At 31.5% G+C, this 26,184-nt stretch overlaps 1 protein-coding gene across 2 annotated transcripts in view; it reads left to right on the top strand.

Moving 5' to 3' along the window:
- The first annotated feature begins 857 nt into the window (after positions 1-857).
- The window catches only part of LOC143064395 (secretin receptor-like), a 149,120-nt gene continuing 123,793 nt past the window's right edge, over positions 858-26,184 (top strand). For both annotated transcript variants that reach the window (XM_076237199.1, XM_076237201.1), the window contains exon 1: positions 858-1,203. In XM_076237199.1, coding sequence (XP_076093314.1) covers positions 1,129-1,203 — 75 coding nt within the window. In that variant the 5' untranslated portion in view covers positions 858-1,128. The remainder of the gene's footprint in view (positions 1,204-26,184) is intronic.

Genomic DNA, 26,184 nt, shown 5'->3' with positions numbered 1-26,184 from the left:
TGAAGAAGGATATCAGTTATCCGAAATATATAATATTTGTTCATTTTATAGTTATTTAATGGTGATGTTGTACCCTTTTTGACTTGTTATATATATATATATATACAACTCGTCTAAACATCAACCCAACCATGTTTTTTGCTTTTGCTGACTGCAATTGGCGACTGCCAAACAAACGGATTACCAGTAATATATATAAATTAGCTACACTATTTTTCAAAAACATATTGTGTTACAAAATGTTTTATTCAAAGATATAAAAAAGAAAGGAGTATCTTTTCTGGGTACAGCTAATGCTAACATTCTATTTTGGCCAAAAACTATAAATTTATGGAAATTGGACATGACTCAAACGACATAAAGTATAAACAAACGACCAAAAATAGAAATTAAGGGAATGACGGAGACGATAAAAAATCTGCCATCAATTCTTAACCGATATATAAATAAAAAAACCACACAACACATTAAGACAACCATAGACAACCACTGACCCACTGACTGGAATAAAAAAAAAGCTAGTAATTTTTGTACAAGATAATTATTGAATTCACTAAGTTATTATTACTAGAATAATCTCAATCCTTCGATACATGCAATGTGTATCAATCAAAACCAAATATTGACTTCCTTGATGATCATTTGTGTATTGCTTTTTATAATCATAATAGTTATTCTGCATGCAATTTAATTTGTATTTTACTGCTGGATGCACTTAAATACTTCCCTTTCATAATATTGTTCATTTGAGATTAAAACACGTGATCAATAGATTTGCAGTCAGTATATATAGTATGTAATGAATATTTATATCACATAATTTTCCGATTTTGTACTGTCTTCGTATATTTCTTTACTTTTGTTCAAATTGTTTTATTGCCAGTCATGTTACTTTCAAACCAATAATATTTTTAACATTTAAATAGTTACTTTAATAAGCGTTCAATGAGAGAACAAACTTTGTTATTACTGTTGTAATAATCAGAAGTTTTGTGTATTCCAATATAGAGAAATATTTAACGTACGAACTAGTGGTATTCGAAGACATAACATTTCCGCGTATTTATTTATATGAATTACATCTTTCAACTTTCACTTAATTGCTTTTTAATTACAAGAGGATAATTTATGATAACACTATTTTTCCTGATGGAAACTCATATGCTTAATAACACGAACCAAAGATTAGAGACCGTACTACAGGTGAGTTTCTTCTTACATTTATTTTGTATATTTGGTTTATTTAATTTTTCGTAAAATATTATTAATAATATAAACATATGAGATTCTCTACATGATAAATAAACAATTTGGCAAAAGAAAACCACCCAAAAGACCTCTAAATTATAGTAGTATTTATGCTTTAAAAATTGCAACAATATATATATTGTTGAATTTGTTACAATAAATATAGCATTTGCACATTCATAATGCACTTGTACTTTTCATAACCAATAAGAGAGATGGCGGAGCATTTATTTCTTATAATTGCTTTTTGAGTAATTTTTAAGGAATAAAATAAGAAACCTCCTTCCCACTTTTTCGGACAAGATTGTCATAAAAAATGAAAGGCTTACGGAATAATTCCTACTTAGTATAGGTTCAAAATTTGTTCACTCTACTGATTTTTGTTTCTAAACTTGATTTCTTTCACAAGTTGGTAACATCTCATCTAAATTTGATATATATTTCTTAAAAACGATTTGCCCAAAAAGCGGTAAGAACTATATTTTCTCTATAAATCATTTGAAACGTCTAGCTGCTAAGAACACTATTCAAGTCATATGTAGATAAAAAAAAATCAAATATTGCAATTGTTCATGCGTTGACTCGTTTCGCTGGGAAAATCTTCACGAGGTTCTTTAAAAGCACAAAAACATCACAGGACCTTTAAACACAAAAAGCACATAAACAGAATATCGCTTAATACCAAGAATGACACAAAACGCCTAGTCGTCATTCACATTACTGGGTTTCATATTCTCTATCATGATTAACTACACTTTTTTTGTACAGTTAAAAAAAAATCCGATAATTCTTTTTTTCTGAATGCAAAATCAAAAAGATATGAAATGAATGTGCTTATATATTATAACAGTAGAAAACAAATGACCGTGTAATTGCATATGGAAAACGATTCACGATGAGATTAGATAATATATTATGAAATATGAATTGACATAAATGTCTGAATGATAGATTAAATTGCGAAGATCTAACTATTTATTTGTTTGTAACCATCTAAAAAATGTGTTGAAAGTCGGCATTAAACAGATTGTTTGATTTGTATTTGATTGAACATTTACTACTTCGTTATTTGAAGGAAATTGGTTTGATAAAGCAAAATTTAATTCAATATGGTATAAGAGTGTGGCACATTCAACGCTGAATGTTATAATTATGTGGTTAATTCATTAAGAGTGTAAATCGTGTTTTATAAAAGGAAAAAGGAGAATATTTACATAAATGAGACAACAACCCAGCGACACAATTGATCAACAGACACACATTCAACATCCGAATGAAATGTAATATAAATACAATACATCAAATCACTTAATGAATGAGCAATGTTAAAATTAAACAGCTACTGACAAGGTGCCTTATTTTAGACATACACATGACGTGTTGTGGCGTTCCTCTAAATTTTCTTAGAAATTTTACCTTCCTCCTTGTTTATTCCGTTCAGTGAACTAACAAAGTAACATATCCTCTCTTTAATATAAAACTTCACGGAAAGGAATTAACTCTTTAATAATGTGGCATACCGATTAAGAAGTATTGCCGGGAATGTATCAACACGAATTAAACGACACGTTGATACAGATCTGCCTATCCTTTGGAGCACCTAAGATCATTCCCAGTTTTTGGGTTGGTTTCGTGTTGCTCAGTCTTTAGTTTTCTATGTTATGTTTTATGTACTATCAATTTTCTGTTGGTCTTTTCCTTTTTTAATCGTAGCATTTTAGTTAATTTTCGACTGACGAGTTTGAATGTCCCTGTTGTATCTTTCAAACTCCTTTATGATAACAGTATAATAGATTAGAAAAACACAATCACAAATAACGCATTAAAGAACAAAACTGTTTCAGAGAATGCTCGCATGCTAAAAAATGAGAAACAATGGTCTCCTAAACACATATATCCCTGACTGTATTTACGTATATTTCAAACAGTTTACCACAGTAATAAATATAAAACATTCGTGACTAGCATGTGTCTAATGCAGACAACAAACTGAACTGTTCAGTATAACACTGTTATTATGGCAGTTATCGATAAAACCAAGTAAATTTGTACGAAAAAATATAGGACAATTACTTAACATGTTAACTTTTTGACCAATATATGACATTAACTATATCGTGGTGCCCGGCAGTGGTGGTAGAAGTGCTTTTGTTGTGAAATAATAACGCAGATAGAAAACATGACACGTAACTTCTAAGACGCGCAAATCGAACCAAATGAGAAAAAATATACACTCATTAATAAGCCAACGGAAAGTCGCAATACCAAAAAGAAAAACAAGAATGGGAAAATCAGGCTCGTCCTTTATTAACCTTTGTAATTGCAGTATTATTTTTGAAAATTTTATTTGAGAATTCCTCTGCTTTGGTCAGTTTTACCTTGATAACAGATCTCTTTTGGTCATAGTTCTACTCAAAGACTCTGTGGTTTTTTTTCAAAATTGGGACTTAGTTCGTTTCTGCTTGTCAATGTAGCCTTAATATCATGGATTGTTTGGATTATTGCAATTGTCTACTAAGTATGCAGTCTGATTATGAAAAATATTTTCCTGAATAATTTATTTCTTTGATAATTATCAGCAATTATGCGGTGTAGGATTACTATGTTCATAGTTCACGATTATAATCTGATAAAAATCAATTTGGAATTTGTTTTAACCTACTTTTATATGTCTTTAATTTCATAGAACTACTTTGCCCTGCTGTTATATTCAGTGAATTGTCGTCTAATTATCCTTGACGATTAATTCATTATTTGTACATGCCTTCCACTGTATCATCGACGATAAATTCAGTGAACTGTATTCCATGAATCCATTGACCACAAATAAACATCAAATAGTCAACAGATACAAATATTCGGTAACTTGATGTGAAATGGTGACACTCGTTCTGCTAGTTACTATATAGCGGCAAGTAGATAGTATACCTTGCAGATCAGCTGGTGTTAGTATGTAAAATCATAGATTGTTCGATGTATATACATTGAAGATTTGTCGTAAAGAATGATAGTTTTACATACCATGTCGTCACGACATATTTTAATTTTATCATATACGCTTAAAAGTATGCGAGAATTTTACGACAAGCGTTTTTCATTGGATTACCTGTGGGGTTGTCAGGAACTCTTACGTCAGAATTTAAGGTTAAATTCTTAATGTAAGTAAATAAGTTAAGCCTTCCAATTGATATTCTCGTTTTTTATATAGATTAGACTGTTGGTTTTCCCGTTTGAATGGTTTTACACTAGTAATTTTGGGGGCCTTTTTAGCTTTTTGTTCGGTGTGAGCCAAGACTCCGTATTATAGGCCGTACATTGACCTATAATGGTTTACTTTTATAAATTTGTTATTTGGATGGAGAGTTCTCTCATTGGCACTCACACCACATCTTCCTATATCTACATAAGACCTTATCTTACAAATAAGAAAAGTACGGTTTCTATTTATATTGGCGTTTGCTTTTGTTGTAGTTCAGTAATTCTCTTGTTACGTTGTTTTCCTCTTAAATTTGATGTGTTTTCTTTGCATTCATTTTGCTACCTGGATTTGGTGTTTTTAAATTGTTTTGCTCAATTATGTTTCAATTATGTCTATTGAACAGTTCTGTACTACTGTTGCTTTTATTAAGCATAACACGAAATGTAAGCGTATGAATATTAACCTAAGAATTTACATTGTAAGCGGACATAATTTCTATAAAATTTTATCGGCACTGATTTTTTTTAACATATATTAAATATAATTGATATAAACTCTTGACATGAATCCAAAGAAAATCTGACGAAAAATATTTTTTTATTTGTATGATGTATTGCAGACGACAAGTAGATGGAATCGACAATCAATGATTTTTATTGTGGCAGCAGTACTAGTACACTCATGATTTATAACATAGTGCACAGCTGTAACATAAAAGCACATTTGATAATTAGCTCTCACATTATCTCATCATTATATAAAACGTCGAAACTCTTAATTGAGATTTATTTAAACTTAGCAACGACGAAAATATATAACCGGTTAATCACCAACAATAATTAATATTGCTTTATGTTTAAATATGATTATAAATCTTCTACCCAAAAATCAAAATTGAGTGTAAAAAGTAAAATCACAAAAACAACGAGGAAAATTCAAAAAGGCCCTAATCAAATGACAAAATCAAAAGCTCTAACCCATCTAACAAATGGATAAAAACTAGCATATTCTTGACTTGGTAAGTCAATTTCTAACGTAGAAAATAGTGGATTTAACCTGAATTTATAGCTAGCTAAACCTCTCACTTGTATGAAAGTCACATTGAATTCGAACGTAAGAAACTGGACAAAAATCGTGACGCGCCGTAATTTTCTCAAGATATATATGAATTTTATAATTTTAGACAATATACACATATTGTTTGTATCCTGCAATCAAATCCAGCAATGTAACGGTTTTTGTTACTCCACATCGTTGTCTTATATTCTTTTTAGAAAATCGACATGGCTTAAACACAGGACCGCGAAGAGAACACCAAAAATAATTGGTGTGTACTTCTTAATATTAATATTACTCTTCAATCAAGATTGCAACAGATAACAATTACAAAAAGCAAATATGTATTTGAACACCTGAATGTTATTTGTAAAATAGTTGTCTGATTACAGGATAAAACAGTAGCAAGTTTTAAGAACTGATATCTAAAAGTGCATGTTCACAAATGAATAAGATGAATGAAATATTAATATTTTACAACCTTATATATTACCTTTAATGGTAAAACAAAACTATTGATTAAAAATCTCATAGAACAACGTTTGATTGTTTCGACAAGCTATGCGCGATTAACTATTACGGATAAAAGAAAAGCATGCATTAAATCCTATCAATTTTGACTTACGACCTGTATAAATTAATTGTCATGTGTTTACAAATTTGAACAAAATACTCCATAACTAGGCAGTTTCATGTTTGTAATGATTTAGCAAGAATAAAATGTGAAACTTAGATTTGGTCCAACGTGTTTTTATTCTACAATAAGTCCGTCTGTTATCTTTTTAAGTAACCAAGATACAAATATGCTTGAAAAGTATGCTTCGTAATGGGTTCTTATGTGGTCTGTTAAAGATCCAATATTAATGTTTACTTAATCCTTCTATGGTATATGCTTTTAGAGGTAAGGAGTTGAACTGCAGGATTCATTGCCTTATAAAACCATTTATCATGAAAGGGGGATTCGAAAAATCATCTTTAACTAATTCTTGCTCCTTACGATTTTAATGTATTAGCACCTTGATACACGAAAAGGTATATTGAAACGAATCAAAAGATTATTCTAGAGTTTAATTGGCAAACGTTACAATAAATATAGGAAGATGTGGTGTGAGTGCCAATGAGACAACTCTCCATCCATATAAGAATTTAAAAAAAGGTAAACCATTATAGTTAACATTAAAGTTAACTTTAAACGTAACAGGTTAACTTGAAACGTAACAGGTTAACTTTAAACGTAACAGGTTAACTTTAAACGTAACAGGTTAACTTTAAACGTAACAAGTTAACTGTTCTAGAGTGTAGAAACAGGTAGAAGTTACAAAAGGAATAACCGATTAACATACTTTGTAGAATAACACACCCTGAACAAAATGTGATACTTTGAAAAGACAAACAATAATTAACAAATATCAAACACTACACAGAACATTAAAGAATAAGCATATAGAACTGCAACTTTCTTACAGATAATACAAATTAATAAAATATGATGATCTTTGCCTCTTTCACGTTTCTATAGGAAACATACATACACAGTTCATTTTTTGGTAACATTCCCCAATTCCCTGTACCCCTATTTCTGACACTTTTACCCTTTATGTCTGTTTGTTTTGTTCACGCATCGTTGTCAAAAGAATGGAATTTGACGCGACTGTCAAACACGTGAGAGGTTTAGCAAGCTTTAAAACCAGGTTCAATCAACCATTTCTGCATAATCCATTCGTTGTTATGTTTGAGCTTAATTTTGATTTTGCCATTTCATTAGGGAGGGACTTTCCGTTTTGAGTTCAGTGTTTTTGTAATTTTACATTTTTCATGGTGTTTGTTTATTTGTCTAAGATGTGTATGTTAAGACAGTTTTTGGATGCATGATCCCAATTATTGTCAAATGAACATTATTCAATTTCATTGTTTCATTGTTTATATCTTTGTTTATGTTGATCACCGAGTTTTTTCAATGTAACTGAACTATAAACAGCTGTCATACAAATGGGAGGTGTAGCTAGCTTAAGAACCAGGTTTACAATACGATTTTCTTCGCCAAATACCTGTACCAATTCAGGAATATTAAAGTTGTTTTACATTCATTACGTTTGCTGATAAAGTTTAACATTTGAATATTTCTTTTTTTATGGACATTTTTGCATTTTCCTTAACATGTTGAAAGTTTGTTTATAACTTTTTTTTACCATAATTTATAATTCAATTCAAAACATGTCTACAACTTTGCTTTCTATCCTTTGTATATAACAGAGTGACAGTGTCATTTGCACATACATGTAAGTGCCACAGTAAATCTGTCAGAAACTGATGAATGTAAGCAAAACAGCTCTACACATTTTTGTTAAGATCATATTTTATTATCAATAAAAGATTTTTTTTATGGACCTTGTTTGCCAGACAATGTTCAAAGCCTTCCTGCACGTCAAAAGTCAAAAGTCTGAAAAGACAATTTTTGTCTGAATTTGCATGAAATTTTACTCGACATTCTTTTTTGTCTGAAATGTTCGTGACGAAGTCTGAATTTGTATAATGAACTTCTTGATTTGTCTTGACATATGTCTTCACATTATTTCTATTGTCTAAAGAAATCTAAACACATTCTTTATCATCTGATGTGTCTCGATTAATCTGGACATATTTTGACCTTCTTGATAACGTCTGAATATGTCTTGACATTTTCTTGACATTCTTAATAATGTCTGAATATGTCTTGACACATTCTCGATTGTTTTCAAGCTGTCTAAACATATCTCCAAACATTCTTGACGGTCTTAAAGATATCTTGATCCTATATTTCAACAATATAAATTTCAGCTAAATTCTGTATAGACATACCTAACAGTTTAAACACTTTCTTCTGCTGTTTTATAGTAATTTCTTTTATCGCTAAACTAAAGTTAGAATTATCTTACATAATACACTGCTTATCATAAAAAGCCAAATTTTGGTACAATAATTGTTTATTTACCCTATTAACATTAAATATTATGCATGAAAAATGAAATATGTCTATAGTATGATTGGTTTTAATCATTTAGCAATTATTCATATGAGTTATAAATCAACATCAGTAATTATTTACAAATCCACATTTAAATTGCTGTATATTAACATACTCACATTGGTATATTGTTAATATTTTAAATTTCATACTCATAATTGTATTTATAAAAAAAACATTATATAACCAACATGTCCAGCTGCTTTTGTTTTTGATGTAAGTAGTGTAACATGAAATATCAGTGTATTCTATAAAAAGAAATAAAGATAAAGATATATCATGTATATTGGTCATGATTTGTAAAACTTTGTCAAGTAAATTTAAGACATAATTCAAAATGTTCAGAAAATGTCAAGCCATAATGGAAACAAATAAGAATGTCGAGAAATTTCAAGACAGAATTCAATTGTCGAGATTTGTCAATAAATTTTTAAGACAATATTCAGTGTATTGGGAATTTGTCAAGTAAATTTCATACAATTCAATATAACGCAGAAATTGTCAAGAAAAATTGAGACACAAGTCATACTTTTGGAGATTGTTGAGTAATTGTACATGCAAATTAAGACAAAAATTAGTCTTTTTATGACTTTTGGGCATTTGTGGTGCTGTCGTCGCCAACCAAGGAGCCATATAGTGTTACCTTTATCAGTCATTTCGCTCTTTTTTTCGAGATTATTCCGAATCGAATGTAGAAAATTCCGCATTAATAAGTTATACAGACTATTTTTTCCTAAACGGCTTCACATATCAGGCTGGTTTTTAGTACGTGAGTCTACTAAGATGAGTAACAGATCCAGTTAAGGTTTGATTCCGCTTTGCTGATTTATGCCGATATCAAAGGGTTGTGACAGTAACAGATCGTGAAAATAACAGTTATACGGGTTTCATTTGCCAAATTTCCCCTCCTAAAAATAATGGCTTCCAGCTTTATGGTGAGGATTTTATATTTGCTTTTAATTAATCTATATATAAATAAGCGTGTCAATTACAAACTGCAGTAATACCTGACATTAACTTATCAAACAAAAGTATTGAACAAGAGGCTCGAGCAGGTCATTTTAATCGGCCAATTATACGTTATACACGACATATCTGTTAATTAAGTTAACCATTGTTAAAGACCACTTTTTTTGTATTAATTTCTAACAATGAAATTGTTGAGAAAAAGTTTGAACAAACGTTGAATTATAGAATAGAGGAAGATAATCAGGTAGAGGAATAACTTCAAGGGCCACATTTTGAAAAAAAGCTTGCGTTTTCTTTGCAAGAAAAAGAAAGAAACGTTCTAATGATTGGCAAACATAACGTATTAGACTAAGTATAAATAATCAGAAAAGCTCAGATTTAATACATTGTTGTCATCAATCTTTGCAGTGAACTTGCACTGTGTAAAGCCTGATAAGGATAACAATTCAAACGGAAAACCGGGACATAATTTAAGTTCCTTGTGTAGCAAACAGTATTGCTTGTCATTCGTAGATACCAGTTGGGGTGCCTGCTCTTCTTTTTTTTTTTTGAAGAAATATAAGGATCAAAACTAAGACGATAACTGCAGCTGTAAAACACGTATAACAACACACTCGTGATGGTCAAAAGACAACAAATTTGGAAAATGCCAGTAATAAATTTGAAACCCCTGAAATTAGTTGCAAAGTATCATCAAAAACATTTCAAAATTAATTCCCTCTGAAGTTCTCAATCTGATTAACAAAGGATACTGACGAATCAGTTTTGAGATACACGACGTCTTATTCATATGCAAATTAACAAAACCCACAAAAAATGTCTGAGATGTGTTTACAACATGGAAGATCTCCTTTCGGTCCATCCTCAGCGTCAATAATTTTACAACAATCTCTGCCGTAATAGCACTAAAGATCAAGAGACAAAATATTTGTATGCTATTTACATGATTGGTTTCTTTTGAATCAGAAAAATCAAATAATTGTAGATCGAGAATGAGTACTCTTTCACCTTGTCGAACTAGCATTCATTATTACCCTGACAAATCTACTTTGAATTCATCCCACGATATAGCATATTTAGATGCAATGTTACAGTTGTATATGGGTATCATGATTTGTCAATATAGAACAGAACATTCAAGTGATTTAGTTCAACAGAGGAAATAAATCTTGCAGATCTGATAATGTTTAGATATTTTATATATCTTTAAGAATTATTTCATTCTGCTTAAAATTAATTCCCAATGTAGGGTTTCACATGATGCACGTTTAAGATGTTAGATTTAGCAAACATTACAACGTACAATTAAGAAATTAGCAACACGAACTGCATAATTCCTAAAGATTTAACAAATGAATTAAATATGTTATTTGTTATTAAATGCCTTATACTAGTTTTTAACACGCTCTTTACGGTCACAAGAAATCAAAATACAAATAGTCCATTTATAGATTTGAAACGACTGAAATTTGACGAAAAGTATCTTCAAAAACATTTTATCATTGATTCCTTTCGGTAGGTCTCAATCTGACAAACTAAGGATATTGGGATGAACGATATCTTAATCATATGCCAATTAACATCGTCCACAATAATTATCTGAGATATGTTAACAATACGGTAGAGCTTCTCTTCGGTCCAACCTCAGCGTCAATAAGTTTACAACAATCCCTGCTGTAACAACACTTGAGTTTAAGAGACACAATACTTGTATTCTATTTAGATGATTGGTTTCTTTTGAATAAGAAAAATCAAATAATTGTAGATTAAGAATTAGTACTCTATCACCTTGTCGAACTAACATTCGTTAATACCCTTAAAAAATCTACTTTAAATTCATTTCATGAGATAGCATACTTAGATGCAATGTTACAGTTGGATACGGATATCGTTTTGTCAATATAAAACAGCATATTTAAGTGATTTAGTTCAACAGAAGCACTGAATCTTGTAGATCTGATAATGTTTAGATATTTTATATATATCTTTTAGGGATAATTTCATCCTGCATAAAATTGATTACAAATGCAAGATTACACATGATACACGTTTAAGATGTTAGATTTAGAATTACAACGAACAATTCAGAAATAAGCAACGTGAACTGCATATCTCTAAATGATAAAAAATGTTTTCCTAGCTGTATGTTTATTATTATGTGATGTGTATTTTAACACAGTTTTGCTATTAAATCACAGTTATTGTCATATTAACCAATTACATTGTTTATGTACGGATTGATCAACCAATCGTATCGATGTAACGGAACTATAAACATATGTCATATAAATGGGATAGTATGGCTTGTTATCATAAGATACCCGTTAAAGTATCTGATCATTGTCTGAAGAAATATAAGGACACAAATAATTGTCGATCACTGGAGTTGTAAAACATGTTCCTCTAAATGAGTTTTTTTATGATTTAAAATCAGATTCTTTATGGTCCCAAACTATCAAAGTTAAAACAAAATTCCGATGATAAATTTGAAACTCCTGAAATTTGACGCAAAGTATCTTTAAAAACATTTCAAAATTGATTCCTTTTCTGCATATCTGTTATCAATAGGATAAACAAAAGATATCGGCGACTAAGTTTTGACTTAAACGGCGTCTTATTGATATACACATTAACAAAACCCACAAGAGATATCTGTGATGTGTTTATAAGATGGAAGAGCTCTTCACTATGGGCCAACCTCAGCTTCAATAATTTTATAACAATCCTTTAAGTAGAAGCAGTCTACTTGTAATCAAGGGACAAAATCCTTGTATTCTATTTGAATAATTTGCTTGATTTAAATCAGAAAAAAATCAAATTATTGCAGATCGAGAATAAGTACTTAATCACCTCATCGAACTAAGATTCATTATTAACCTTAAAAAGTCTACTTTGAATCCATCCCAAAAGATAACATACTTAGATACAACGTAACATTTGGATGTTGTTATCGTTTTGTCAATATAGCAAAGAACATTCAATTCATCCAGTTGAACAGGAGCACTGATACTTAAGATTGATTAATGCTAAAACATTTTCTTTTAATGTTATCCCACATAAAATAAATTTCAAATCTGAGGTTACACACGAACGTTGCAATGTTTAGATTTAGCAAATATACAACAGATAATTCTTGAAAACATTGCAATATCCAAGCCATTGGATTCAGACAGTTACAGCAATCTGGAAGTCTATCGAGAAAGAAAGAATATCAACGGTTTTTGAATATGACACAGGTTTAATAACAATAAAACATGTCTTATTCCATATGAAGGAGGAGCATTGTTCTGATAAGTTCTAGCTATGCAACAGTAGTTAATGTCTCGCATTTTCCGACTCTGATCTAAAGTGAGACAAATATAACAATCGGAATCATTTTCAATAATCAGAATGTCAAGATAATCTTTTTTTCTAATATATCTATGGTAGCACTCCAATTGTGTCAACGTAAACACACTTAAGGTAGATAGGGTGTCTTCCTCCATCTTGGACCTAAAATACCAGAAAATAAGGTCTAGATCTTTGATAAAATGTGCAAATTTTGAGATTAGTAGGTAATTCATGTGTAAAAATTTTCATTATAATATAGGAAATGCCATGTTTTATCATATTTATGATTGTATTTTACAAAATAACTAATACTTTTGTTTGATTCAACTTTTTCAACTTTGCCAAATAAGGGGATACAATTCAAATGCATGGTCAGATAATTCAAATAATGTTACTTTTACAATAGAATGTGTTAGGAATTTACCCATTTTATAATGTAGCAAGAAAACGAGTCCGGTGACTCCGTTTTTTCTTTTTCTTATTTGAAAGCATAATATTGGAGCTATCTTCTCAAATTTTATCTCAAAATTCTATGGTGTAGTTTTCGTTTTATGGCAGAAAATTGGGTTTTCCATGCATAATCTATACAAAATCTGACAATTTTGCACAACCTGTAGTGTGAAATAAGTTCGGTGACCCATTCTTTTTGTTAATGTTTTTAAACAAGCAGGATATAAACTACATTTTGGCAAATTATTAAAAAATTCTATGGATTATAATTTAGACACCCCATCTACCTTAAGTGACTTAAATTCAAATTTGTAATGTTTTATTTCATGTAAGGGAACCAGTCTGTTTACCTTTTGTCTGGAAACTTAGAAACCAGAGAAATTGTCAATGAAACACCAAACACGATTTCAGCAGCTCACATTGTGGACGAACACAATGTTCAAAAGCTAGAAACACAAGTAAAAGCGTTGTTTGCATCAATTCACAACCAACAAACCCAGACATTTTGTTTTCAACTCTATTAAACTAATGCTCTAAACGTACTGTTAATTCCATTGCAGAACCATCTGTGCAATATGCTAGTCCTTCCTATATGCCTCATTCATAAAATTCTAGACATGTTGAAGCTAGTAAATGTTTTCTCGAATAGAGTTAAATTGGTTGGACAAGGAATTTAGCAGGAGAACAAATAAGAACAATTCTACTCCGGACTCAGAATCGCTCAAGATATTAAGATGTTAATGATTAATAATTGTTATGAGTCGTCGACACTCTTTCGTCTTTAAACTATTCAGTGTGTAATTATCATTTTTTTGCAATACACAAGACGCATCGTTAACGCTATGCGCATCAACGTTATACCTTATTTAGCCATGAACTTGTTTTTTACATCGTCACTGATGAGTTTTCTTAAACGCGAAACACGCACCTGACTTGAAATATATAGTATAAGCCTGGTATTTTAGATGAGTTTGTTTACTCTAGCGATCCGCTAGTAATTTTTTACAAAACATGTTAACACAAGCTAAATATTTTAATAGCCTTTCACGTAGCGTTTTGTATTTTTTTTAATTCATTTTTGATACAGTCATGCTTTTTCGTTTCACGTAAAAAAGCTTGTTTAAATGCGAAAAGGTCTATATTTCAAGTATTTGTCATTTGTTGATAAACTCTGACGATGTTCACTTCAAACAATTATTAATTTAATTTCATATCATAAATGATTCACAACTCAAATCTACTATGGACAGTTGTTGTCAAAGTTCCTTCTAGACTTTGTGCTATCAGGTCGTTATGTTGAATAGCACATCAAGTAAGTAGTCATTATGCCGAAGATAAATACATTAATGTCATTATTCAAACTTTTCGTGATCTGTAAAATTTCTAATTGGTATAAATATAATCTGAATCTTAATGTTTTGACATTTGAATATTCATTACATAAAATACAATAGCCTATCTTGAGATGTTTCTTTAATTTTTTGCCATATTTCTAAATTAAAAATGAAATATTTGTTTTGGTAGCCTGCTTCAGTATTTCCTTACACCATGCAATCCATTAAGATTAAAAACATATTTTGTTAAAAAGAACTTGTCAAAATAAATTAACGATTTCTGCAAAATTGAAGATATGAATAGACGACGCGTAATGAGTTATGAATATCTTAACATTACAATGAGGCTTACCACTTCGCAGCTATTTAGTTAAATATTTTTGCACAGAAGTAGTGATATTGTTAGTTTAAACTTACTTAGATATGAACCATAGTAATGGTAATGCAGGATGGCACTACATTGTGAATATGATGTTTTGTTTTTATAGAGTACCAGAATCTATAACAAACGAACAATTTTAGTTTTGAAGTTTTAAATTTTATTCACCTGCGCATCAATATTTCAAATTCATCTATATATGGAAATGAAGGGATATACTGATACATAATGATTTTCCAACTCATTCGATATTCAGGAACTTGCATCAGCTACCCATACTTTATACAACGGCACCAGTTAATGTGCAGAACCGGGGTTATGTCACAGATCGTCCTGTCCGTTTTCTAAAAAAAAGATCACCGAAAAAGAGGCAAAGGATATCACAGGTATATTCCACTTCCATTTGCTCGCACATGGTTGTCAATATAACTGACTGTCTTACATGTCAGAGGTTTAGCTAGCTATACAACTAGATTTAATCCACCATTTTCTACACAAGGAAATTACTGTACCAAGTCAGGAATACAACAATTGTTAACCATTTGTTTGATGTGTTTGAGCTTTTGATCCAGTTTGGAAGCAAGACTTTTCTGAATTACCTAGAACCGCTAAGTTCTGTTACGAACATTGACGAATTGTGACAGATTCATGTGATCATGTAAAGCAACATGATTAATTCTTTAATGTTCTTTAAATGCAATGATTTCTTTTCAGAATTGATTGTCTCTTGCATCAAATTCCCCAGTGCCTTATTTCATTCCTTTAATAATCTTACCATAAAATAAACATATCTAACAATCAGTAGATAATCAGTGATGTTATGCAATTTTGAAATCTTAAAAAAGAAAAATCATTCTATTCTTTTTTTAACACTACTGTTATGTATAAATAAAAATAAAATGAGTGTGCGTGGTAAACGAAAACGAATTACCGTCAAACGATTTCAGATCAGGCGGTTTCGAAACTTGTATGTTATGCTTGTAAAAGGAAGCATCCACGTTCTCTCAAAATTCACAATTCACCTGACGCATCATTTCATACAGGTGGCACCCTCTTCCATGATGCCATTTCACCACCCTGTCAGGTACCTAATTAGGGAATGCAATCGCAACGTAGGCATCACACAACGCACACACGTCCAGTCACATGAGTAAGCGACAAAACTGGAACCGGCAGAATCGTTAATAATATCAAAAAGACATACCTAAGTTTTAACTTGGTAATCATGATAGAATTAAAATGTGACAATTGACCAATTCGTGATAGTGGCGGTTGGTTGGATTTGAGTTGTGAAGTGGTAATATAATAGCATTACATCAATAGTTTCAAGTTAAGAATAAAACCGCTGTTTTACGATTGCTACTATGAAAAAATGCACTTCAATCGATATACATACACGCCACATTCTAGTAGGTTTGCAGTTGGCCATATAAATATGTATTTTATTTTTCATCAGGTAGTTCATATAGGAAAACCTAAAGCATTGCGTTTGACAATTCATCCCTGTTTTCAAAAATCTTTGGCATTTATTTTATGATCAAAATCCAAATATAAAGCAGAATTGTTGTCTATCGAGTATTCTTAGTTTTAAGCACAATAAGCTGAAGGACATTTAAATAATAGTTATTATTGGAACTTCAAGTGAAAGGATACAAGTATCATCCATAAATCAGAAAATGAAATCAAGAAGTTTTGTCTTTTGTCAATTTAAAATGTAATCTTATGTCTATTATAAGGTTTGGGATTGATATTCTAGGCTAAAATTGAGGGTTTTTTTTGTAACAAATAAGGAAACAAAGTAAAATCACGAAAGAAAAGAACTCCAAGGAAAATTCATAACGGAAAGTGCATTATCATATGGCAAAATCAAATGCTTAAACACATCAAACGAAAGGAAAGAAACTGTCATATTCCTTTCTTCGTAATAGGTATAGATAGCTATAAAACCAGATTTAAATCACCATTGTCTACATAAGAAAATGCCTGTATCAAGTCAGGAATATGACAGTTGAATTATCTATTCGTTTGATATATTTGAACTTTTGATTGTGCCATTACCTTAGGGACTTTCCGTAAAGAACTTTCTTCGGAGTTCGATATCTTTTCTTTATTGTTTGGCCCATTTTCTGGAGTATTGACCCATTATTCCACTTTTCTATTTTTTGACCCATTTTTCTGTAGTATTGGCACATATTATTCTGTTTGTTGTTTTACTTTTTCATTATGTAGAAAACAGTCTTTTATGATGAAGCTTCTCGGATTATCAAACCTTTTGCTCTTTTTAGATACTGACATGTATTTCTAAGAATACTTCAGAGAAAGAAAAAATCTTTACAAAGACAGAAATGAGAAGGGATAAATGTATTCATGATGACATTCTGGTCGTTATATAGGGTTATTGCATTAATATTGGTGGATATTGCCCGAGCAGTATATCATATTGCACGAGTTTACGAGTGCAATATGATATACTGCGAGGGCAATATCCACCAATATTAATGCAATAACCCTTTTATTATATAGTAATAAATATTTTACACACAAAATTTCTGTTTTATCCAGTCAATATACAAGTTTTTAAAGAAAAATATATCTTATTGCACTAATGCAAATAAATGTTATTTGCACTAGTGCAATAATATTTTCGATTTTTTTTTTTTTTTTGAAGTTGTAATTTTTTCTAAAACTTTTACTAAGAGTAAATTTGATCATTGTGATGAGACTCGTAACAGTCATTTGTTCCTGTTGACGGATGACAGACAGACAATGGACACCAATAAATTGAATAAGAAATTAACTTAGTAACAGAATATACTCAATACAGATGGACAAGTGGCGACAATATGGAAAACAGACAGCCTGACAATTGACGACAATAAACTGAACCAGATTTTTCTGACCGGATGACAGTTGGTATATTTTGCCGATTTCCAATATTAAGGAAGGAGGTATTGTGCAAGTATATTTCCTGTGTTGTCAGCTCAGGATTTATATTTTTTTGTGTTACATTTAGTGAGTTGGTGATGCCTTTGTGACATTGTCCCATATCTGTTCTTTTTCATATTGGTAGCATTCCTATAAAAGAATGAAAGTTTGTGCAAATATATTTTGTAGCGTTCCAATATCATAAAAAGGACGAAATATATATTGTGTACAGTTCCAATAACTCAAGTCAACACTATTGCCAAGGGCGATATTAATATGGTATTTCTTTAAAGGCGATGAAAGACAAAGGACACCAAGTGACGACAATAAATTGAATGATGAATACAGATTTGTGTTGTTGTTGCGATCCTGCCAATTGTTTGACAAAAATGTTCTTTTAAAATGTACATGTATAAATCTATTATTGCATTGATGTCTTTTTTGTATTTGTTTAGAAAATAAATCAGTTTTCAACAATTTAATAAGTAATATAAATTCAACAATTTAATAAGTAATATAAATTCAACAATAAAAAAGTGTCCTTAAATTCCACAAAGGTTTCGAATAGTCTCTGGCTAGAATTCTTGGGATTCGTCTGAAGATTCCAACGGAAGAATTCGCTTGAATGTTTTCCTTGGTGGTTCATAACAGTAATTTTGCCTAGAATGTCTCTGACCTTCTCCATTAGACTGTTCCATGTTAAAGTTAATATTAAAAGTACAGTTATTCAGAACAGTGCCTTTACTGAACATGTTAGATAATGCCTCTGACGCACCTTTAGAAGATTGTTCATGAATATTATTAGGCGCAGCAGTATAAGAACAGACGGACTGTGAAGATGTGGCCATCGGCGGGCTCATTTGGTGTGAAGCAGTAGAACGGTCAATCTTTTGTAAAGCCACATTGTTACATGTATTGTCACTTTCATATGCAGTCACTGATTGTCCAAGTGACGATTTAACACCAGTTAATACATCTGAATATTCCCTTTGCTCATTATCGGAGAGATCATCATCGTAAGCCTCAATTGAACTTGTACTTTTGTGACCAGATATATGTTTAATTTTGTCTCTAGGTACACCTGCCTTGCGAAGCGTTTTTATTGTTGTTTTACGCACACTGTGGTTTGTTTTACGGTCCATCCCAGCTTCTTTTGCGGCCATTGGCATCAAGTTTGCCAGCGTATTTTCTCCCATAGGCCTTGCGTAATACCATATCATGGATTCAACTCTTTCCATTGGAATACATGTCAAATAAAACGGTGACTCTGGTTCCATTACATTTTCCGGACGTCGAAGAAGATATGCTTTAAAAAGTCGTATTGGACAACGGTCAGATTTATTTTCATACATTCTCGGTTTAACTTTACGATTCTCTTTTCCCTTGGTTCCATCACGAGTTTTGGTAAGTCTCTCAGAAAATTCTAAATACTGTCGGTTATCCACAGGGTCCTTCTTCATTAGAATATCTCCCAATTGTAATTGCCGATGTTCATTTCTACCACGTAGTCATTTTGTAAAATAGTACCAGAGAGAAAATATAAGTATTCTAGGTGTACCATCACCAAGCTGCCCCTGTTCCCACAACAAATCTTCTTCATCCTTACTTACTGCCTTTGAAGCATTCGGCTTATGTCCTTTTCCTAGTTTTTTCAACTGGACCTTTTTTGCAGAAAGTGCTCTTGTTGACAAATTAAATTCCTTGTCACGTAATGAATGTGAGTACTCTTTTTCCTTTAAATACCTCTCGATACTGGCACGAATACCGTCAAACGTCCCCGGTTCATATTCCTGTCCATTTTCTTTCTTTAAGGTTATGTAAAATTCAGACAAGAAAGCATCAAGTTCATTGTGAGGGATGTCCTCGATTGACCTCAACTCCCCCTTTCCAACCAGCCATTTGTATAATAATTTCAAGTCACGCTTCGTGCAGTTAACTGTTGATTTTTTCTTTTGATCGTCAATAAAACTCATCACCATTTGCTTATCAATCATAGACTCTGTCAAATTATCTGTATGACCGACGTCCGCCATCTTGCTTTTCCAAACGACAACAAGGGTGCAATAATATGCATGCCGATTTCGGAACGCCTCAGCTTTTTTCCGGAAATGCGTGCAAATACAGAGATTTATTGCACGGTCGTTTTCTCGGGTGTTTTTATTTAAATAAACAAACAAATATTTATTACTATATAATAATAGCGATTATTTAATCAGTTAAAGTGCAGACCCCTTAATTCATCTTTCGATTGATGATATTCTGTTAATATGATTATAAGGAGATGAGTGTGCGTTTGAATGAGACAAAACAATATGTAAAGTAGGTTTTAACGGTATCATCTGCAATTTTATATACGCGTTTAATAATAACAAAGGAATATACTCACTTTAAACAGTTGAAAATCAATACTTACATTTCAGAAAAAAACGTTAATATATATCATGTTCCTTAATATGCTAGCCGTGAAGTCATACATACATTAATCTGCATTGAAAAACTAGATTAAAGCCTTCAGATTATATGTAAAAAAAATATGTTTTATTCAGATATCTGCAATGATAACAAATTGCATGGAATATATAAATTTCCTGCCTTCATCACTTAAGCCTCGGTCTCACCTTACCGGATAGCACGAACGGCTGTATAACGGATGAAAATAAAAGTTGTCCGTTGACAAAATTGTTCTCCGTTGGGAGTCCGTTGAAGTACTGACCGAATAAAATCTACATTGCATAGGGATTTCTTAATGCAAATCATTGTCATCAGTTTTGTATAAGAAGAAAGATGTTTCATGGTATTGCAAGGCTTCAGTTTCTATGCATTATCAGTTAGCTCGCTTATTGTTTGTCTGATTGGTTATGCTTAAACAGGTGTGTAAATATCAATTGTATAAATGGATCTGTAATAGATAATACGTAAATTATATTAAAAAAATGAATTTTACCAAATCTTACTTTAGGTCGAAATTTATTCATACGGAACAAATAAACAATTTAAAGTCTTTTGATAGAAAAACTGTAAAAGTTCATGGAGATATACACTATTCGGTTTGTTTAAACTAATGTGTTCTTGCGCAGGAAAGTATATTTATTTGAATATGTGTACCGTATTGATCCAAAGGATAATTTCACAGTTAATAACAATTCGATCCTGTATTTCAGACCACGAATTTCATTAACATTAAAGATACCTTACACAACAGCTACTTTTGTGTACACATGTGATGCCAGGACCTGCAAATATGACTTCCCAAGTACAGGTGAAATCATGAGAACCGATTATAAAAGTTTAAATCTTTTATTTTACATTGTTGACCTAATATTGGGAGTAGTTATAAGCCTCAAGTTGCGGCCTACATTTTGTCTGAACGGAAGAAATAAATGTTTACCGCGATGTTATTTCAGACTGTGAAACGCGTGTTCAATTTTTTTTAAAAGCAAACTATTCTTAAAGCCACTTATTTTGTTTTATTAAAGCAAAGATTATTGTGCAATTGCAAAAACATATTAATCATTGAGGCTTTTTTGTGTTACGAAAATTACAAAGATTTTGTCGACAGTCTTCTGTTTAACATCGAAAAGAACTATTGTTGGTAAAAATTATTGTTCATTTTTCGTTACGTAATCTTTTCTGTTATAAACGATTAAATCTTTTAGAACGGGAAATGATTTTTTTAAGACCTGAAAAGATGTAAAGTAGCTGGATTGAGATGTGGCTATGTTATCAATGACCTATTCAAAAGTTCCAGACAAATGTATTGAATCATTCAGCATTTAAGGTTTTTAAAGTAGATACAACTGCATTAAATTTCATGTGTTTCATATGAAGTATGTTGAATTGAACAGTTATTTACGTATACATTGCTATTCGTATAAGTCGTCATGCGATTTAATCATCTTTATACGGAACCATGAATAAAGTATACAGTTAAAATGGTCAGTAAAGTTTTAGACGTGTTTTTTTTTTTTTGTAACCTGCTTCAGTTTGTGCATTTGAATGAGACAAAACAATATGTAAAGTAGGTTTTAACGGTATCATCTGCAATTTTATATACGCGTTTAATAATAACAAAGGAATATACTCACTTTAAACAGTTGACAATCAATACTTATATTTCAGAAAAACCGTAAAATATATATCATGTTCCTTAATATGTTAGCCGTGAAGTCATACATACATTAATCCGGATTGAGAAACTAGATTAAAGCCTTCAGATTATATGTAAAAAATATGTTTTATTCAGATATCTGCAATGATAACAAATTGCATGGAATATATAAATGTCCTGCCTTCATCACTTAAGCCTCGGTCTCACCTTACCGGATAGCACGAACGGCTGACTAACGGTTGAAAATAAAAGTTGTCCGTTGCCAAATAGTTATCCGTTTGGAGTCTGTTGAAGTACTGACCGAATAAAACAAACGTGTAACGGATGCATAACGGACAAACACCGGATATGCAACGTACGAGAAACGGACACGTACCGGACAGAACGGATGTTGGACGTACATCTAACGGACAAGTACCGCATAAAACGGACACCTAACGAAAGCGTACCGGATAAAACGGATGAACAAGATATACGGAAAAATCAAAGGCGACAATAATAATACATGTAAATCGCATAAATATTCAAAATGTTTCTGTGTAACTGGTTTTGGTTTGTTCTTCAAAATTCCGCCAAAGGGCAGTGTCTGGTCTGAATAAAAACTGCTTGATTGTGAAGACGTGCCTATACTCTTAGATTGATTATGAATAATAAAAATTCATGAACCTTAAGAAATCTGACATACCAATAATTGGCATTTCTGACGCGAAATTTTCAATTGGCTGTTATCCGTTTCAGATCCGTGCATCATCCGTTTTATCCGTTATACGTCCGGTAGAAGTCCGTTTCTCATCCGTTCAACATCCATTTTTTCTGTTAAACGTTCGGTAGAAGTACGTTGGTGAATTTATCTTCCAGACCTCCAGCGGATGTAAAGCGGACACATAACGGATACAAAACGGAAACGAAACGGACGAGTACCGTACAAAACGGACGCCTAACGGACGTTCAACGGACATGTTATCCGTTGGACGTCCGTTCAAAGTTTTGAACATGCTCAAAATTTTCCACCGGACAGAACGGATATCGACGGATAAAACGTACGCTTAACGGACATGCAACGGATATGGACGGACGTCTAACGGATAAGAACGGACGTCAAACGGACATGAAAGGATGGAAAAAAAGTTATCCGTTAGACGTCCGTTCGAGCTTTCCGATAAGGTGTGACCGAAGCTTTAGAAAATAATCAATTCACAAATAACCTTTGAATATTAACGAAACATTTTTGAAGTGACTCATTAATTTATTTACAAGTCTACCTGAATATCCATTAAAACATAAAAGATAAATATGCTAAACTGTTAATCTTTAGCAACCCTTAGACTAAGTTAGTAATAACCCCAATTTATGACCCTAACCCCTTGAAACAATAATCGGACATAGAATACACTTTCCACTCATCATTGACCGTATTTTAGAAATAGCTAATAAATGGAATGAAATTGATGAAATTGTGATCAAGTTCTTTTTTGGTATAACAGGACACCATTACTTTAAGGGAAAACGGTAGTATTAAATTTTCCCAGCATTAGGTTGGCCTTTTGTGTACCCATGGCAGGTAAAGGAAGTCAAATTCGGAGCGCTGTGATTGGATGTAAGGGTACAATATATTTTTTTTTATTTTCTATGAATAACTGCAGTGTGTATATTTACAATATAAATTTTGAAACCTATTGAAATATTTTCTAGAGAATTATTCGAAAAGACTTTCAAAATTTCATAAATTTAGTGCAAAATGACGGTGGGCATGGATAACATAAACAATCTCCGTTGGAAGTTGGTCATGATACTAATTGGCTTTAATTTTTAAAACAGAATAATAAAGTACTAACACAACATATAAATGTTTTATCCAGGTTTTTATTTTAAAAAGTGGTAAATTTAGAAAATGTTACTATTGTCTCCTATGCCAGAATAAATAGTACCGTTTTCCCTTAAATTCAATACAGATTCTAAAACAGGAATTTCAAAAAGGGAAAGGTAATGGCAATGTATCCGGAACCTTAGACTAGAGATGTCAGGTTGTCAAAAATGTTAATGGTGGCTTAAATTAATCTAGTGTAACATTGTTATTTTTTTAACATTTTACTCCTTGAGTATTACAATATGAAATGTTCTTATTAGGAAACGGATTAATATAAGCTAACAACTTGTTTCTGGATCCTATAAATTATGTCACTTGTATTATTTCGTAAATGCCTATTTGTGTACATTACTTTACCTGAATTTAATTAATAAAATATGTTTACACTAAATGAATCTGTAATTGTTTATGTCATTTTATAAATCTACATTGCATAGCGATTTCTTAATGCAAATCATTGTTATCAGTTTTGTATAAGAAGAAAGATGTTTCATGGTATTGCAAGGCTTCAGTTTCTATGCATTATCAGTTAACTCGCTTATTGTTTGTCTGATTGGTTATGCTTAAACAGGTATGTAAATATCAATTGTGTAAATGGATCTGTAATAGATAAAACGTAAATTATATTAAAAACATTAATTTTACCAACTCTTACTTTAGGTCGAAATTTATTCATACGGAACAAATAAACAATTTAAAGTCTTTTGATAGAAAAACTGTAAAAGTTCATGGAGATATACACTATTCGGTTTGTTTAAACTAATGTGTTCTTGCGCAGGAAAGTATATTTATTTGAATATGTGTACCGTATTGATCCAAAGGATAATTTCACAGTTAATAACAATACGATCCTGTATTTCAGACCACGAATTTCATTAACATTAAAGATACCTTACACAACAGCTACTTTTGTGAACACATGTGATGCCAGGACCTGCAAATATGACTTCCCAAGTACAGGTGAAATCATGAGAACCGATTATAAAAGTTTAAATCTTTTATTTTACATTGTTGACCTGATATTGGGAGTAGTTATAAGCCCCAAGTTGCGGCCTACATTTTGTCTGAACGGAAGAAATAAATGTTTACCACGATGTTATTTCATACTGTGAAACGCGTGTTCAATTTTTTTTTAAAGCAAACTATTCTTAAAGCCACTTATTTTGTTTTATTAAGACCTTAAAAGATGTAAAGTAGCTGGATTGAGATGTGGCTATGTTATCAATGACCTATTCAAAAGTTCCAGACAAATGTATTGAATCATTCAGGTTTTTGTTTTACATTTAAGTTTTTAAAGTAGATACAACTGCATTAAATTTCATGTGTTTCGTATGAAGTATGTTGAATTAAACAGTTATTTACGTATACATTGCTATTCGTATAAGTCGTCATGCGATTTAATCATCTTTATACGGAACCATGAATAAAGTATACAGTTAAAATGGTCAGTAAATTTTTAGATGTGTTTTTTTTTGTAACCTGCTTCAGTTTTTCTTTACACCATGCAATCCATTAAAATTAAAAACATGTTCTGTTAAAACGAACTTGTTAAAATTAATAAACGATTTCTTCAAAATTGTGGATATGAATAGACGACGAGTAATGAGTTATGAATATTTACTTAACGTTTCAAGTAGGCTTACTACTTCTTTGCTATTTTTTGAAGGTTTTTTTTAACAGAAGTAGTCATATTGTTAGTTTGGATTTACTAAGATATAAACCGAGCATAGTATAGACACATGTAAGATGGAAAACATTGTGAACATGATGTTACGTTTTCATTCAGTACGATTTTAATTTTGAAATTCTATATATCCTCCAGCTTAGCATCAATATACCAATTTCAAACAGTAGTACACAAATCACAACATAGAATTCTAGTGACTGAGCAACACGAATCCAACTAAAAATGGGAATGATGAAAGGTTCTCAGGATGGGTAAGCAGATCCTGCTACACATGTGGCAACCGTTATGTTGCTCATGTTAGTAACAACTCGGTTAGTCTTATTCGGTAGGTCGCAATCATGTAAATTGGACGGGATTATAGTTACGACGATTGGAACATGTTCATTTTCATCTGTAAAACAGATATGTGGAGCAGGATCTGCTTACCCTTCCGGAGCACCTGAGATCACCCCTAGTTTTTTGGTGGGGTTCGTGTTGTTTATTCTTTAGTTTTCTATGTTGTGTCATGTGTGCTGTTGTTTGTTTGTCTTTTTCATTTTTAGCCATGGCGTTGCCAGTTTGTTTTAGATTTGTGAGTTTGACTGTCCCTTTGGTATCTTTCGTCCATCTTTTATATTCCAAATTGGTC

The sequence above is a fragment of the Mytilus galloprovincialis genome, chromosome 2 (assembly GCF_965363235.1).
Source record: "Mytilus galloprovincialis chromosome 2, xbMytGall1.hap1.1, whole genome shotgun sequence".
Classification (NCBI taxonomy): domain Eukaryota; kingdom Metazoa; phylum Mollusca; class Bivalvia; order Mytilida; family Mytilidae; genus Mytilus; species Mytilus galloprovincialis.
Note: the sequence above shows the minus strand (reverse complement) of the source record. Positions and strands in the feature narration are given on the sequence as shown.